A 16,816-nucleotide genomic window follows, 5' to 3' on the forward strand; every position below is an offset into this window, starting at 1 on the left:
AGTCCGAAACGATGTCCTGCAGAAGTTTAAAGCCTTTGCTTTGTCCCAAGGTTTCCCCAAAGAGACAATTCTGACTCCACCTCCAGCAGGTGAAAAAATGAGAACACAGTGTTAAAATAAAGGGAGGACACAAACACGTAATGTGGAGAATTGCTGTTTTCTGATTCTTATGTTTATGCTGTCTTGCCCAACAGAGAACTGCCCCCCATCAGGATCTGGACGTTAGGTAAGTGGATCTCTTTTTAAAAACAAATAAAAAACAAAATATAAAATTGGGGAAGTATATCGCAAATCTGTTTGTTTTAGTGTGTGTGTGTGGATGACCACATTGCAACTAATCTTCAGTGTAAACCCATTTCTATTCATTCCTCTAGGTTCCCTGACTGATGTGTGATGAAGGTGGCAGCATATTCTGATGTGACGAGTAAAACAGAATAACTACAAAGAATATAAAAATCAAACTGCTCATGGAATATTTTTCTGTAGTTTAACATTTCCTACCCTATCTTTTTGCTGTATACAGTTGATTAAATGAGCTGTATGTGTTTTACTGCATAAAGTAAAAGAGAAGGAAAGGACTGATTTGCATGTTTCTATTTATCAGACCCAATACTAACATCAGAAGTAGTCAATGCGGTGACTGTGGAGATGGACAATTTATGTTTTTTAAATAAATAAATAAATATCTGTCCTCACCTGGTTTTAAATTTTGTCCATAAATGAAAAAATAAACATAACATATTAAAATAAGAATAGTGTGTCTCATTCATTTGACCTAAATGAAACAAAATGCAGAAGCAGTGTGTAGAAAGGTAAGTACACTCTTGCTGTTCCAAAAAAATAAAGATGATCGTAAGTGACAAGTGCTGCTAATCAAATGCAGTTGATTAACCTTTCATCAGCAAGCTCTATAAAAGTAGAGGTTATGCCTGGTTGCTGGTCTGGAATATTCAGGTTTTCATGATTCTGAGAAGGAAAGGGATCCCCAGAGAAATAAGTCTCAGAATCTAAATCTCAAACTCTACAAACCTCATTCGCATGTTAACTGTTAAAGTTCATAAATGTAGAATAAGAAAAAACCTGAACAAGTATGGCTTGTTTGACAGGGTTGCTTAGAAAAAGTCTTAGTTTGCAGTAGCTTCTGTACAAGCCTGAAGACTTGTGGAGCAGAGCCTTTTAGACAGATGAGACCAAAGCTGTGAAAGCATAAGCATGTCAACATATCAGCTTAAAAACTGAAGCATACTGACAGAGGCGGGACAATTTGGTTTTGTTTTGAAGTCGCAGGACCCGGGAACTTTGCACTAAATGAGTCAACTATAAATTTCTCCATAATACCAAATAACTGGCCGTCTGTCTGAAAGCTAAAAAATGATGGAAAATAGGTCACAGAACAGGATAAGAAAATCAGCAATCCTACAACAGAATGGCCAAAAAAGAAAACTCCAGACTAAGTAAAATCCTTTGCTGGGGTCTTACAATATCTGTGAATAAAGAAATACCTGCATAAAAAACAACAACAACGACAAAAAAAGAAATACCTGCAAACCTCAATGACCTGGAGAAACATTGTGTGAGAGACTGAAGACATCATACAGAAAGTTAGCTCTCTAAAACCCATTCAGTGTCCTTAGTTTTCTGCAATCCGTCTACATTTTGGCTCAGTGTAACATCTCATGTTTTGTTGCTCATCTGAGATTGTTTAAAACTAATAATACCCTAAAATATTTAAGCAAAGGCAGTTCTTGACCAAAGAAAAAAAAATCACATTTGGCTGTATCAAAAACTTTGTAGAACACAACAATGCTCCCTTTTACTGACAAATCAGCTTTTAAAAGCAAACATATATTGATTGGCTGATGTTTTAGCTTCAAACTCTGAAGTCCAATGACTCCGTTTATTCAAAGCAACATACACACTTGAGTGTACAGACAAAAAGGAAGAGATAAAGTGATCATCTGAACTTTGCACTTTTAGCTGACAATTTCTCTGTATGTGGTGGGCGGTAATTCACTTAACTAACTTATTCAAAGTGGTGGTTAGACCCAGAAAGAGGGACAAGTGCAGGGGCAGAAGCTCCATCTTTCCAGAGAGTCAGCAAGAAGAGCTCCCAGACGGCAGAGAACAATGGGTCTCTTGCCTCTGCTGGTTCTAGGGTTGATTTGGACCCTCCTGGCGGCCCCTGTGATTCAACAAAGTCGACTCCACACACAGGAGAACTTTGATTTGGAGCAGGTGAGTGGGAGAAGTTCATAGATTACAATTGTTCCTTTCTATAAAACTAAATTTTATGCTTTCCTTTTTCCTGTTTTTTCTTAACCAATATAACAGCTTGTTTTTATTGAGAAAGTTTTTTATTTGTGGATTTCTTTCATCAAAATTTACTTTTTATGTGGCTACCTCACAAGAACTTTGTGTAGGAACTTTTCTCTAAATACTGATCACAAAACATGGCATAATAGTAAGACTTTTTCCCAAAATGTTCTGAGATTGTTGCTGTCATGGTCATATACTTGCAGATTTTCTGATGTGTTTTCCTTGCAGTTCATGGGGAGATGGTATGAAGTGGCGGTGGTATCTACCTGCCCTCACTACATGCAGCGCAAGAAGGAAAACCCTGTCATTGTCACACTAGATTTGAAATATGTCCTCTCTCAGGGAAACTTTACCATGACATCCTCTTCCTTTAGGTCAGTTGTGCATGTGTATTACTGGTCATAAAGTGTGGATAAAGTTAAACCTAATATGTGGCTACATTGATGTATGGGTGTGGCTCTGCTTGCAGGAATGGCTTATGTAAGGAGACCTCCACAGATTATCATTTAACCAACACTTCAGGACAGTTCTTCCATCATGTTACAAGTGTGTTTTTGTCCTTCCTTCTAATACAATATGTCTGTATCTTCCACATCTTATCAAAAGAAGTTCTTGTTATGGTTACATAAAATTCCTTTCTGCAGGGTTTGGAGCAGATGTTGATACCTTTGTAGTCCAATTCACCAATGAACATGCCATGCTACTGCAGCTGGGCACAGAGAAACCATCAGGAATCAAAACCACCACAGGAAAGCTTTATAGTGAGTGGCCTCTTGTCTCAGTGCACTGGATCTTTAGTAAGGTCAGCTTAACCCTCCCACTTCTGAGCTCCCTTTTCTGGTATTGGGATGTGTTAGTCATAAAACAGAATATGAATAGCTGGATAATAAAAATTTGAATAAAAATTGATTGAAATAAAAAATCTCCATTCCATATCATTAAATAAAGTGCAGGTGCAGACTCTAGCATGGTGTTTTTGCTTTGCTTTGCTCAGTGTGCAAATTGCATGAGGGGAAAAATAGTTTCTGAATCTGAAATTAAATTGAATTAAATTAAAAATGCTTTTTTTTAATCCCAGAGGGAATTTACAAAGTTGTAGTGGGCTTGCTTTATTTATTTATTTATTTTTTAATAATGATTAATCAGAAGACTTGGGCGATGGCTGCTGGCAGGAATGATCTCTGGTATCTTTCTGTCTTGAATCGGACAAAGCTTCACACTGAACTCCTTCTGTTGTTTCTGCCCTTTGTTGTGTGGAGGATGTGAAGAATCGTCCTTTATTTTCAGCAGCTTGTGCAGCATTCTTTTCTGGACAAGCAGGTCCAGGGGCTCTAGAGTTATCCCCAGCACAGAACCAGAATTTTGATCAGTTTGTTCAGCTTTTTTAAGTCTCTGACTCTGATGCTGCAAAGCCGATTTCATTTTCCACAACAGACTTATAAAAGATAAGCAACATTTAGCTTCATGAAGAAGTAGAGTCTGCTTTGTCCCTTCTTGTAGATGCTTCTGTGCTGCATTTACAGACCAGCCTGTTGTCCAGCTGAACTCCAAGGTACCTATATTCCTTCACCACCTCCACCTCTTCTCCCAGGATGTAAACAATGTTTTTTACTCTTGTCCCTCCTGAAGTCAACAATCATCTCTTTTTGTTTGTGTTCACGATGAGGTGATTGTTCCTGCATCATCTCACTGACTGACTGACCAGTTTCTGTACTCAGCTGATTTTCTAACTTTTCCTTGTAGTCCTCCTTGCTGTTCTTAATCTTTGTTTTGAGTTGTTTTTGTGTTGTCTTCAATAGCTCCCTGTCTCCCTGAAGACTTTCTTTTTGATGTTTAGCAGTTTTTTTCAGGTCAGTGGTGATGAGGGCTTGTTATTACGGAAGCATCTTACTGTTCTTGTTGGGACTATGCTGCCCACACAGAAGTTGATAAAATCATGACATTGGTGTCATCTCCATCTTGAGACCAGTTTCCAATCTTTAATAACCAGTCAGAGGGCAACATTTTAATGATTTAAAACTTAATCACATATTTTGTTCTGAAAAATGAAACTTTAAGGCAGTAAAATCCATTCAACTCTTAACCTGAACAAAGCCTTGTTAAAATTATGTCAGTTCCATGTTGAATAAATTTCATTATGTACAGCAGTAATTAACAAATAAGCTAAAAAAGAGGGAGAAAGTTAAACAAGAAGGGTACTAAGACAGTGTAGTCCTATCAAAGAAGGATACCCCATCCTATTTCAAAGTCAGTGATCCAAAGTGGAAATATAACAAGTTTATTCTTTACCTGTGCTCACATTGTTCTTCAGCCTGGACAACAAACAATACTAATTACATAGGAAGTAAAAATCAACCACTTCTAATTTACTAAATTTGCATTTAATGCAAATAAAACTTCTTTTATTTTTCTCCCCAGGTCGGACTATGACTGCAAATCCTTCTGTACTGGACCAATTTAAAGCAGTGGTCAAACAATATGGAATGAGCGAAGATGGCGTCATCATCAACCAACCCAAAGGTACACACACACACACCTCCTCTGAGATGATAATTGGTCCTTTTAAAAATTAAATAAAAATGAAAAAAAAAAAAAAAGATACTGCTGTTTTGAAGCACATCACATTTTAATGTTGCCCTTCACCCAGACCTTCTGCTTCTCTGTCTTCCCAGGTGAGTGTGTTCCAGGTAAACTGGTGAAGGAGTCTCCAACTCAGCTTGCGGCTGTTTCTCACAGTGACGCCTGAAGCAACACATCTTTCCATGGTTTGAGTCACCAATGGCAGGGGCCCTGTTTGTCTACATTTCAGGAGGTCAGAAAGAAACATGCAGCCAACTTTGATTCCTGCAGAAAAGAAGTACAACTTGTTTTAGGTCCCTTTCCCGAACACATTTTCCATGCAGAGATAAAACATGAGATTCTTATTTTCTCTACTTGCTAAGAGAAAATTAAATTACAAATGTGGATTTCCAGTTAATTAGTTCATTTCTTTGCATAAAGAAATACAATGATTTAGTCGCTGAAAGAAAGACAGCTCAACTTTAGTAGTTTCTGTGTTTGTTGGGTTGATAATTAACAGTTCTGTGTTTGGACTGTGTTTCTGTACTGAAATACAAACACACAGTTCTGTCTGTTTACTTCTTAGTGAAATTTAATGTGCAATTAATGTTTTCAAGCAATGTATTATATCACGGTCTTATTTTACAAGCTACAACTTGATATCCAAATGCTCTCAATGTTTTTCAAGTTTTTTCTTCATAATTTCAGTTACTAAAAAATTATAATTATCTGGTTATTCTCATTTTTATCCAAACTACCCTAAACTTAGTGTTTTCTTTATTATTTTGTTATGCTTTAATTTTATTTTCTTCTTATTGGTTCAGCTTGTGTGATCCTCCTCTTCTTGTAATATTATTTTTCCAGCACTTGTTTGCTCTGTGTTTGTTCTATTAAATAAAACAGAGTTGTCTTGTCTTCATAATGTTGAATCACTTGCATCCTTTTTTTCTCTCAATATTATTTGCATTAGGGGCACAAGAATTAAAAAGCATGCAGATGCATATGTGAAAATGAAATGAAAGTTAGGCTGTCAGAGGTGGTATGAGAGTGTGTACGTAAAGGGATTACATGTGCATGTATATGTGTGTGTAAAGTCATTCAACTTCGAGTGAGTAAATAACAGGTAACCAAGTGCCTTGTTATATAACTGCAGGTGCATGACTGATTACAGGAGTATTAAAAACTTGATAAATATCCAGATATGGTATGTTTAGAAACAGATTTTAAAAAACGGTGATTAATATGTGATTAATTGCAAATTAACTCTGTAAGCATCAGGAAGTGCCGTGCTGAATGAAGGATATATTCCCTAAAATGTCTAAAAAGATTTAGCTGTTACTTGGACAAATCCAGTCCCAGACAGGTTGCATGTAACAGCTGTTTTCTTGTTCTCGGGGCTGCAAGGACAAAATGTCATTTTGTTCTCACGGACGTGTTTGGGGACATCTTGCGACTTGTTCTCGACGTATCTGCTGAGCAGAACTTTCTTCTTGTGGGGCTCCGAGAAGTATTGTGTGATTGGTTGGACATTTGACAATCTTGGAAAAATAGCACACATTTTTACTGCTCATTACTTGCTCAAATCATGCAATGTATTGATTTACTGATTTTGTTGCAACTCTGAAGTCCAGTGTTTAAGTGATCATTTGCCAGTGCTGGCAAGTCAAGCTGTGGGGAAAGACAGAGACGCAGACTTTGCTCCTTTGCTTGTTTGTTTTTTGCTCATCTGTGGGAGTTAGTATACACACAAAGCCCATTACAGTTCAATGCCTTCATCCCCCCTCGGTAGTCAAAAGGGTCTCACACTTCAGGGATACTGTCAGAAGCGAGTGGACAGACATTTCAGACAGAATGCAAAGAGCAGCAGTTTTGGTTCCTCTGCTGGTCTTGGGATGGACCTGGACCCTGGAGGGGCTTCCAGTCCTCCCAGATCCTCTTTATCCCACACAGGAGAACTTTGATTTGAGCAAGGTGAGAAGTTGAGCTCTGAAAGTCTTTTAAGCTGAAATTGAAAATTTCAGCTTAAAAGATAATCAGAGATATATGGGTGTTCTCTTTTAATTTTTTTCTTGTGTAATACATTTCCTTTTCATATCCGAGGGATAAAATGTTTCATTCTTAATTCTTTTATTGTGCTCTATCTTGGAAAGTTGTGCTAAAAACAGGTTTTTAGCACAACGTGTTTTAAAGCTTTGTAAAAGATTTGTTTAGATAAGTATATAAGCAATATTAGTTTAAATTTCTAATAATAACAAGCAAGCTCTGTATTGTCAGCTTATACTGAGATTTGGTTGAATTCTTCTCTTTTTTTAATTGTAAATATCAGACTCTAAGCTAGGGCTGGGCGACACTGCAAATTTTGGTCTCAGTTTGATACCAACTAAATCTAGGGCAAGTATCGCCTCATACCAATATATAGATACTTAGATACTTACTTAGATAGATACTTTTTGCTTGAAATGTCACAATCACTTAATGATTTTGCCTTTAATTACTGATCATGATTCTGATCATAATAAAACACAGCACAAAGATTTTTGTCAAATAAAAAAATGTTTTCACTAACAAACTGAATGGCAGAACTAATAAATTTGAATTTAAGCTGTTTTTTTTTTATTGTGAACAATATAAAGTAACATCAACAAAACAAAATAACTCAGTTATTCCCTTTTATCACACAAATTGTTTTTAGGAAAATAAAGTCAACAGTGCAAATTAGTTAAACAAAAGCAAAACCTACATATTGATTGGATCTTGTTAACATTCTTTGGCTTTTTGCCTCCAAAGCCCTCTATAAGAAAAATCTCGATCTCAACACGCTGGTATCAAACGATACCTTGGTATCCATACTATCAATATTTGGATCAAATATCTACTCTAAACCCTAAATTTCAAAGGCTGCTTTTTAACTATCGCTTCATTTTTATAGCATCTTTGTATTTCTGGCTCTTTGGAGGTGTGTTTTTAAATCTTGTGATTTTCAGTCTATTTAGATTATTGTTACTATTATGTAATCTACTTATCGACAGTTTTTGGGAACATGGCGTGATGTTGCTGTGGCGAGTACATGCCCCTACATGCAGCGTCACCGGACAGATTCAGCCATTGGCAAACTGGTGCTGCGGAAAGGTGCCACTGAAGAGAAACTTGAAATGACTCGGACTGTCCTCAGGTTTGTATCAAAATTCATTTCCATGATTGAATGCCGCATCCCTTTTTCTTGATGATCCCTTATTCTCTTTCTTATGTTGGTGTATTGCAACAAACCTATTCTGAAAAACTTAGTCTGCATAGTAAGTCATTTGACTGGCAGCTCTCTGTTATAATCACACATGACAAAGAGAACATATGGATGTGATTAAAAGGTGAACACACAAACATAACACACTGCTTTATTCCACCAATAAGTGGTGCTGGTTTTGTGCATGCAGACAAGGAAGCTGTAAGGAGAGGACTGGGGATTATGAGTTGACTTCTACACCAGGACGGTTTTTCTACCATGTTGCAAGTATGTTGTCTTTTTTGTGTGTCTTTGTTAGGCTGATTGTTTTAGCAGTGTCAGACCTTCTATTTAAGTTTATATTGTTTATGATTATTAACAGATGTTGAGTATTGCGTTGTTTGCTCTCCTTCCTGCAGAGTGGGGGGCAGATGTGGATGCTTATGTGGTTCACACAAACTACAACGAATATGCCATAGTGATTATGAGCAAAAAGAAGTCAACAGGTTCTACGAGCACCTCAGTTAAGCTTTACAGTAAGTGCCCTCCTCCTGTGTCTTTTTCTCAATTGGTTTACATCAGTCTTTGAAGAAAAAAAATACATCTTAGTCTTTCTGGGGATTTTCAATACACTTACAACCTAATTCTGTTAAAAAAAAAATATATATATATATATATATTATAAAAAAATACACAGGTACTGCTTTTTCCATTAACGTGTCTAATGTTTGTGATTGTCCGGTGACCTAAGTAGTAGATTTCTGTCCTGAAGACCTCACGCTGGTTAGAGGTGTTATTTACAACATATTTTTCACCTGTATGACTGTGTCTTGTTCAGGTCGAACAATGACTGTGAGACCCTCTGTGATGGAGGACTTTAAAAGACTGGTCAGAGAACAGGGAATGAGTGACAACACCATCATCATTAAGAAGGACAAAGGTACCCCACACAAAGTCTAACACAAAGACAGCATCATTAAAATCACCCTTAATAAAACTGTTTGACTTTATATACAAGATTTTATATCTTTATCATTTCACAAGAGGAAACGGTTTTTGCAGTATCCACAACAAAAATTAAAAATCATACCACAACAACACAGCTGCAATTTTATACAAGTGTACATGTTTTGGACATGAAGTTAATAATACGTATTTATGTGAACTCTATGCAGGTGACTGTGTTCCTGGAGAGCAAGTGGCAGAACCGACAACTCAGCCTGAGCCTCAGGTAGCAAATAATAATATATTCAAGTACGATTGTTTGTTCTACTAACTAAATAATATTTTAATGCCCAACACATCCCAACATTGTATTTGGCAATGTAGCCAGAAGTTGTATTACATAAGGAGGAAGCCAAATAAAAACTCTATGCAAAAGTGTTTCCTTAGTAAGAGCACATCTAAGATGGACAGAAAGAAAGTGGACACAAGCTCTGTGGTACATGCATATATGACACATACATTATGAAATTTTTGGGGTTTTTTTTTGTATAAGTGAGCAAAGCACAAGAAAGGTTCCCAAAATATTTGCAATCTCTCAGCACTGCAACTTTATATGCAACTATGTGGAAATAGAATTCCAATGCTTTAAACCATGTAAGAGTATGTTTGAGATCATTATTCTAATATATGCTGTTCAGACAGCTTTATGCGACTGACTGAACCTACTCTGGTTGTTGCTGTGGTGCAGAGGGTGAAAAGAAACGTGGTGCCTTCTTTGGCTATTCCAGATGTGGAGGGATCAGGTGAAGAGACACCTCTGTTCAATGGAACTGGTAAGACACAAATTTCCTTAAAATAGCTCAGTAAGTTGCTTTTCAAGACTATTATTCTGCCCAAGACAGTCATTCCAATTTCTATATGTTAATAGGAAATCTAGTTCTGATGTAACAAGCAGATTTGTACAGTAATCACTCTCTCTATCTGTCTTCACAGAGGCGTGTAAAGCAGCTCCAGACACGGGGCCATGTTTTGGGATGCACCAGCGCTATTTCTACAACTCTTCCTCAATGAGCTGTGAGCTCTTTAATTATGGAGGATGTATGGGAAATCAGAACAACTTCAAAAGTGAGAGGGAGTGTCTGCAGAGATGCCGCACCGAGGGTGAGGAGTCCAAATTCTCTGCATATGAAGCCGACAAGTCCAGTGTTTTTGAGAAAAATGATTCCTTTTTGCAATAGTTGCTGATGAGAATGTGATGGGGAAAATGTAGGAAACAAATCAATACTCCAAAAAATGAGAAGTTGTTTCCACAACCTTTAAGCAACCAGAAACAAATACGGGTACAATAATGTTTACTGAAATGTTACAATTTTGCTTTTAGCAAATGTCTGTAATCTCAGCTAGGAATGAAGATGAGCTTTGCACCTAAACTGCTGTGTTTAATTGTGTTTCTTCCAGTGATTCTTGCAGGACACAGAGAACTGATGTATTTCTGTTATGATGATTTGGTAAATGTCTTTTGTCTCTCCAGCTGTGTGCCGTCTGCCCATGGTAGCCCAGCCATGCAAAGGTCAGGCATCCATCTGGGCCTTTGACTCCTCTGCAGGTCTGTGTGTGCCCTACAAACAGGGCTTCTGCCAGGCCAACGGTAACAAGTTCTACACCAAGTCAGAGTGTGAAGAGTACTGTGGGGTGGTAAAAGGTAAGATAGCAGTGAAAATATGACAAAACAGACATTTATTGCCTGGAAAAGCCACAGATTGAGATTCCTGCTTAAAGAAACATTGTGTAAGAATTACTGCCATCTAACGTTGGAATCATGCATCACATTCTTGAGTCTCACTTTCTCAAGCACGATTTGCAACAGCCTCGACAACATCGATGAAAGCATGTAATCCAATAGTTAATAGCGTGTTCTCCCTGTTACACACAAAGAACTCACTTCCCAAGTTGAAAGTTAACTTTATTTACCGCTGCCATATTCACAACAATGCAGTTTCGCCTGCTTCCGTTTACTACATAATACCAGCAATACTTCTGCCCCCTTTCACAATAACACTATACATAGGTGACCACCATGAAACAAATACAGAAGTATGCATTAACCAGTAACACAGCTGCCGTATTTCAAACTCAGGTGAAGAAGTTCCCTCTGGTTTATAAATGGTCAGGGGGAAAACATCTGGTGGATGGAAATTCACTGTCAGATATTGTTCCTCTGTGTTTAAAAGGATGAATGCTCCTCACAGGGAGAATGGATCTCGAAGGGGAGACTGTCCTCGACACAGCACCGGCTTTTTGTCCTGTTCTACCACGACTGAAAGACGTTTATCGTGACTATGAAAGCGACTGAAACCAACCAGGTTTTATACCAATGAGGCTGGTGTATTTTAGGAGAAACTACTGTAATGCTAGCCATGGTAACAAGCAACACTGTCTAACAAAACCAAATGAAAAAAGTTAGCTTTAGGCCAATTTAGGCAGTACTGTTGACTTACATGTCAAGGAGAAAGCTGGCAACTTCAGCATAAATAGATCTCCTTCTTGAGCTCCTTCTATCTGTGGAAGGCAAGTCTGTTGTTTTTCCTTTTTGTGTTTGTACTTTTTTTGCATCGTCAGGTCACATTGCCTTTTAAGTCCCTTTTTTCACTGTCTTGGTGATGGAGAAAAAGGCTCCCGTAATACTGCAGCATATGCATGGTCCTGCATTTCTGTAAATAACAGTTTAACAGATTTTCCAATTTGCTGGAGTAGTAAGCCTCTTTTGTTTATCTTCGTCTCAATCACGGTGTGCTGGCTCGCAAGGATTCCTTGTTTGTGCTATTTTTCCCTTGCCAACGGCTGTAGTTTCAAGATGGTAGACCGTCCCTACCGACTTACCCATCATTATGTATAAACAAATCTAAAATTCGTCGCTTACGAGAATGTGTCAGATCATTAGCGGAGGTCATAACACACCAATGATAACACATTTTTACATGCAGACATCAATTTTGGTCAGTAAACAACAGAAAATGTTACACAATATCCCTTTTGTTGCATAATAATAATAATAATAATAATAATGACTACAACATTTCCAATTGTACAATCTGTGTGTCTTCATGCAAATAGAATACTTCAGTTCTTCACCAGATACAACAGAATAACGTTTGCTCTCTTACAGAAGAGGAACTGCTGATGTCCAACTGAGTGAGGTGAAGAGCCATAGCTGCTCATCAAAACTAATTTTACAGACATGCAACATAAACCAGTAATGTACAAGAGACACGATAAACACATGTTGTATCACCACTGTTGTCATATCCCAACAGATCATTAATAAAAACGGCCTGAAACTGTCAAACTGTTTGTCAGGTAGTTCTTGTTCATCATTACTGATGTGTGTCTTCTATGTGTATTGAAAAATCCTCGATTGTCTAACGTAACCTGACACTAATGTTGTTCACAGGTTAAATACTAACCTCATTATCAATTAATCCTCTCACCAACAAAATACTAGGAATAGGTTGCTCCTAAAAGGGGAATAACAGGAAATTGAAATGTACTTATTTCAGTATAAGTTATAGAGAACTGCAAATTAGGAATGAGTTGGATAACAACATAAAACGATCTTCCACATTTTCTATACTAAAAAAAAGTCTAAAGCACAAACTATTGGAGGATAATGTATCTGATGGTTTTGCAGCCTTTAGGGTCGAAACTGTTTCTCTTGTACAAAGTGAGGGTGTGAAGGTGCATATTGTATGTCATTTACATAGACAATGGTGCATTGCATTTATTTTAGGACCATTCTAGAAAACCAAGATCTGCACGTTTCTTATTTTAGTTGTATACTGTGACTGTGACCGCCTTGTACTGTAAGCTTGATTGTAATGGGACAAGTTAACCGATTCACGAAACCCTATGTTGCGTAGCTCCAGCTGCCTGTGAGATGGTCTCATTATGTGGTAGGGTTGACACGGGTCAGCGGATTTCCAAAATTGCCACCAACAGATTGATGTCAGTGCTATATATTATTTATACCATGGTCTCGGTGAATACTCGATTCTAATTGGCTGTAGGGTGTCCATTAAAAAGTGATAATGGACACCTATAAAAAAAGTTCCGGTCAAATAGACTTATTGTTTTAAATTATTGCGCTGACTAAACAGTAGTTGGTAACGGTGGCAACAGAAACTCAGATGCCAGGCAGCAGACACGCCAGCTCATATCTGAGACGGCGGATTGCTGTGAGAGCAGCTCGCAGGCTTATTGGTTTCCGTCAGTCCAGAAGAGACGCGAATGGAGCAACATCTTGTCGTCTAGCAACGTCCCAACCAGCAGTGGTCAGGGTCCACAAACATTAAATCTCCGTTCTTTAAACAACACTATGGACATGTAGTAACTCTATGAAATTTCACGATCAAGGGCGATCTTGCATTTCATTTTAAAAAGGTTGTCGCCTGTCTTTCTCTCTTGATTACCTTACTTACATACTTGATACGGAGTGAAAGGTGGATAACATTATAAGCGATTTAGGATAGACTTACTTGCTTGATACACATTTAATGATCAGAGTGAATGGTATTTCTTGCAATAAAAACAATTTAGGAAACGATCTGTGGACTTTGACTGAAATAAAATGTCGCATCATCCTCTGAGCTGCACCTGCCCTCTGAAATGATATTTTGTGTCACGTAACATAACGTTAAGCAATCATCTCCCTTCGCTCAACTGATCAGGTCTAATACAACAGCTGCGGCCGACCGAGCTGCAGGTTCTGTGTTAAAGCCGGTTAAGAGTCACCTCTGGAGATTCGCCAGATCACGTCTGTGATGGGGCATCGCTGTGAAAGCTGCCTCTAGGCTTATTGAACGATGTAGGAAACTATCTGTGGACTTTGACTGTTTAAAACAAAATATCAGATCATCCTCTGTACACACACAAGCTGTAAGAGCTGCACCAGTAACAGTAAAAACAACATTAATGTATTAATAATTTATTTGATGTTTATTTTTTTCATAAGTGACCATGATATAAGCGGGATAATGCCCTTCGAGGTGTCCATTATCATAAATTAATGGACTTCGCTTCGCGGCAGACGGTTCACGCCTCCGGGTAGTCCAATAATTTATGATAATGGACACCTCGTCAAGCATTATCCCTTACATGTCAGGTGGTGGTGTGCTGGACCCCTGTTTTATAAGCTTCAAGGTTCTAAGGGAGTCCTTTTTTGTAAGACAGTAGGAGCAAATTTACTATATATAGCATTCACTTCAACATCTGTAAAGGGATTGAGGTTTGAGTTGTTTTTGATGACAAAAATTAGCTTTTCTAATGACCCCCTGTAGACTGAAGGTCCCTGATGAACAGGCTTCCTCCCTACAGTCTGGGAGCTGTTTTGGCAGGGGTATTATGCAGTGGGTTATTTTATTCTACTCAGGTCTGAGAATGACCCAATAATATACATCTAGTTACCAGTGTAGGACTGAAAGAAATTTGCATTTATAGGACTGCTGTTGTTAATATTTTTATTGTTTTTGATATACATTACATTACACTACCGTTCAAAAGTTTGGGGTCACTTTGCCATGGGATTCAATAGAGAAGTGACCCCAAACTTTTGAACAATAGTGTACATTTTGTAATGTTGTAACAGTGTTTTTACAAGTCTACATAAAAAATCAATTAGACACCTGCAGCTAATTTCAGGACTCTGCTGCTCGAGTCCTCACTAAGACCAAGAAAGTGGACCACATCAGTCTTTACATTGGCTGCCTGCTCGTCAGAGAATAGACTTTAAAGTTCTGCTGCTGGTCTATAAAGCTCTGAATGGTTTAGGACCAAAATAAATCTGTGACCTCTTGACCCAGTATGAATCTACCAAAACCCTCAGGTCATCTGGATCCAGTCGCTTATCAGTTCCCAAAGTCAGAACCAGACATTGAGAAGCTGCATTCTGCTTTTATGCTACACATGTCCTCAGATCAGGTGAAACTCTTCTTTAAATCCAGGTGAAGGATCCATCTGTTCTCTGCTGAATTTGAATAGTTTTTATTTAAAAAGTCCAAATCTGCATCTGTTTCTTTTAAGCTTGAATTTTGACACTTGATCATGTTTGAATACTGTATTTATTCTTTTTCCTTTCTCTTTTGTTTTTAATATTAAAATTTTCTTATTTTCTGTAAAGCACTTTGAATAACCCTGTTGTTGAACTGTGCTAGAAAAATAAACTTGCCTTGCCAAATGATGTTTTGGGTTCTATTGAAAAAAAAACAAAAAACAACCAGATTACATTTTCAGGGCTGTTACAATTAAAACTACTGGCAAAATGGTCCTTAAATGAAAACCATTTTAATTTAATTAAATCAGTTTCACTCTACAAGCCTCCAGCTTTCTGCTGGCAGCTCAAACCAGGAGAGGGCGGTGTTACTCTGTTAAAGGATGATACACATATATTCACACATATATGACACAATCTCAGTCTTTTTCATATAGTGATTATATACAGCAAATGATGAGTCATTCAGTGCTGTAAAAATTGCCAGACAACCTCACCACTGTATGCCCTCTCACATGGAGGAGCCAGGCTTCCTGCTCTCTGTTCCCAGAGTTCCCGGCTGCTGGCAGTAGAATGCTGGGAATATCCGGAGAGGAAGGGGAAGTGACATCACAGCAGTGACCTTCCGTACCAAGTCAGATCACCTGGTGCAGCCTGCACCACAAACAAACACAACACACACACAAAAACCAGAGGCGTGTATTTTGTCTTGAGTACACATACATACGTATTCATGCCCATGACACATTTTGACACCTCAGTTTGTTTTCCAACAGAGGGATGAAATGGAAGGACAGAGGTTCCCATGAAGATGGGAGGTGGCAATGGCCTAAATTAGTTCAGCAGAAAACTTTCCAACAGACAGTCTGAGCTAACAGCAAACCATTTCAGCTGCTTGCTCACAACAGCTGGAGCCATTTCTCTCTTTCTGGTTGTTCACCACTGTGTGTTTAATGTTGCTGGCTTGCAGGCAGCTGAGTTAGTCAGTGTTACTACTTTAATCACACAGTGTTTATTCAGTCCTACTGTGTTCAGGGAAGTGCAAACACAACTCATTTCATGCTTTTATGAGAAATTGTAAAAAGAAAGTAAGAGAGCAATTGCTTTTATTGTTGTTGTTTTTAACATTAGAAGATTTCAGAGATGAGGCCTGAGCTCCCCACCTGCTCCTACCCCTGCTGTATATAAGAACCCCAGATTGTCTACCATCTTTCCACAGGCACACCCTGTCCTGACCAGGGCCTCCACAAGTCACAAACACCTGCTCAGGATGCACACATCTACTACACAGCTACCATTTTCTTTTTCAGGTGTCACTTGAAAACTAACGCATATTCAGACTTCTTCTTTCCTTTTGGCTTTTTCCCTTTACGGGTTGACACAGCGAATCATTCACCCTGTATGGAAGTTGTAGGATGTATTTGCACATTTTCAGACGATTACTCTTTAAAAACATAACTCAGAATTTCAGAGAGGTTTATAAAAAAATAAAAAATCCACCTTGAAATCCAGATAAAGTTTTCCCTCGAGGAAGTGACAGAGACATTGAAGGACGCTTGGAACCATATGGAAACTGAATATACAACACATGCGGTGAACATATGGTCTGTAATGGAGATATTATCTGAGATCGGGGAGTGCCTTAAAGGTTACATTCCTCATGCATATGGACTGGAAAACACACATATACAAATATTCATACTTGCACAAAGACTTGTAGGATATGTTTATGT

The 16,816-nt window shown here is 38.1% G+C and overlaps 3 protein-coding genes and 1 long non-coding RNA gene across 4 annotated transcripts in view; all 4 read left to right on the top strand.

The window, feature by feature from the left end:
- The window catches only part of ptgdsa (prostaglandin D2 synthase a), a 3,107-nt gene extending 2,450 nt beyond the window's left edge, over positions 1-657 (top strand). Inside the window, exons 5-7 of the mRNA XM_041970872.1 lie at positions 1-89; positions 195-226; positions 375-657. The exon at positions 1-89 is cut by the window's left edge and continues 13 nt beyond it. Of these exons, the coding sequence (XP_041826806.1) occupies positions 1-89; positions 195-226 (121 nt within the window). The 3' untranslated portion in view covers positions 375-657. The remainder of the gene's footprint in view (positions 90-194; positions 227-374) is intronic.
- Positions 658-1,921: 1,264 nt separating this feature from the next.
- On the top strand, positions 1,922-5,797 carry LOC121630370 (protein AMBP-like). Its single transcript, XM_041970642.1, has 6 exons — positions 1,922-2,235; positions 2,545-2,690; positions 2,786-2,862; positions 2,961-3,077; positions 4,735-4,836; positions 4,989-5,797. Exons 1-6 carry the CDS (start codon positions 2,128-2,130, stop codon positions 5,060-5,062), a joined length of 624 nt encoding a protein of 207 aa, XP_041826576.1. The 5' UTR covers positions 1,922-2,127; the 3' UTR covers positions 5,063-5,797.
- LOC121630372 lies at positions 3,981-4,707 on the top strand. Its single transcript, XR_006008519.1, has 3 exons — positions 3,981-4,055; positions 4,157-4,166; positions 4,524-4,707. It is a non-coding gene; the product is annotated as an uncharacterized LOC121630372 (long non-coding RNA).
- Positions 5,798-6,654: 857 nt separating the features above from the next.
- Positions 6,655-12,386, top strand: LOC121630562 (protein AMBP-like). The gene is made up of 10 exons (XM_041970932.1): positions 6,655-6,846; positions 7,905-8,047; positions 8,307-8,383; positions 8,515-8,631; positions 8,934-9,035; positions 9,271-9,326; positions 9,789-9,873; positions 10,034-10,201; positions 10,572-10,742; positions 12,207-12,386. Exons 1-10 carry the CDS (start codon positions 6,727-6,729, stop codon positions 12,230-12,232), a joined length of 1,065 nt encoding a protein of 354 aa, XP_041826866.1. The 5' UTR covers positions 6,655-6,726; the 3' UTR covers positions 12,233-12,386.
- Positions 12,387-16,816: the final 4,430 nt, after the last annotated feature.

The sequence above is a fragment of the Melanotaenia boesemani genome, chromosome 19 (assembly GCF_017639745.1).
Source record: "Melanotaenia boesemani isolate fMelBoe1 chromosome 19, fMelBoe1.pri, whole genome shotgun sequence".
In the NCBI taxonomy this organism is placed as follows: Eukaryota; Metazoa; Chordata; class Actinopteri; order Atheriniformes; family Melanotaeniidae; genus Melanotaenia; species Melanotaenia boesemani.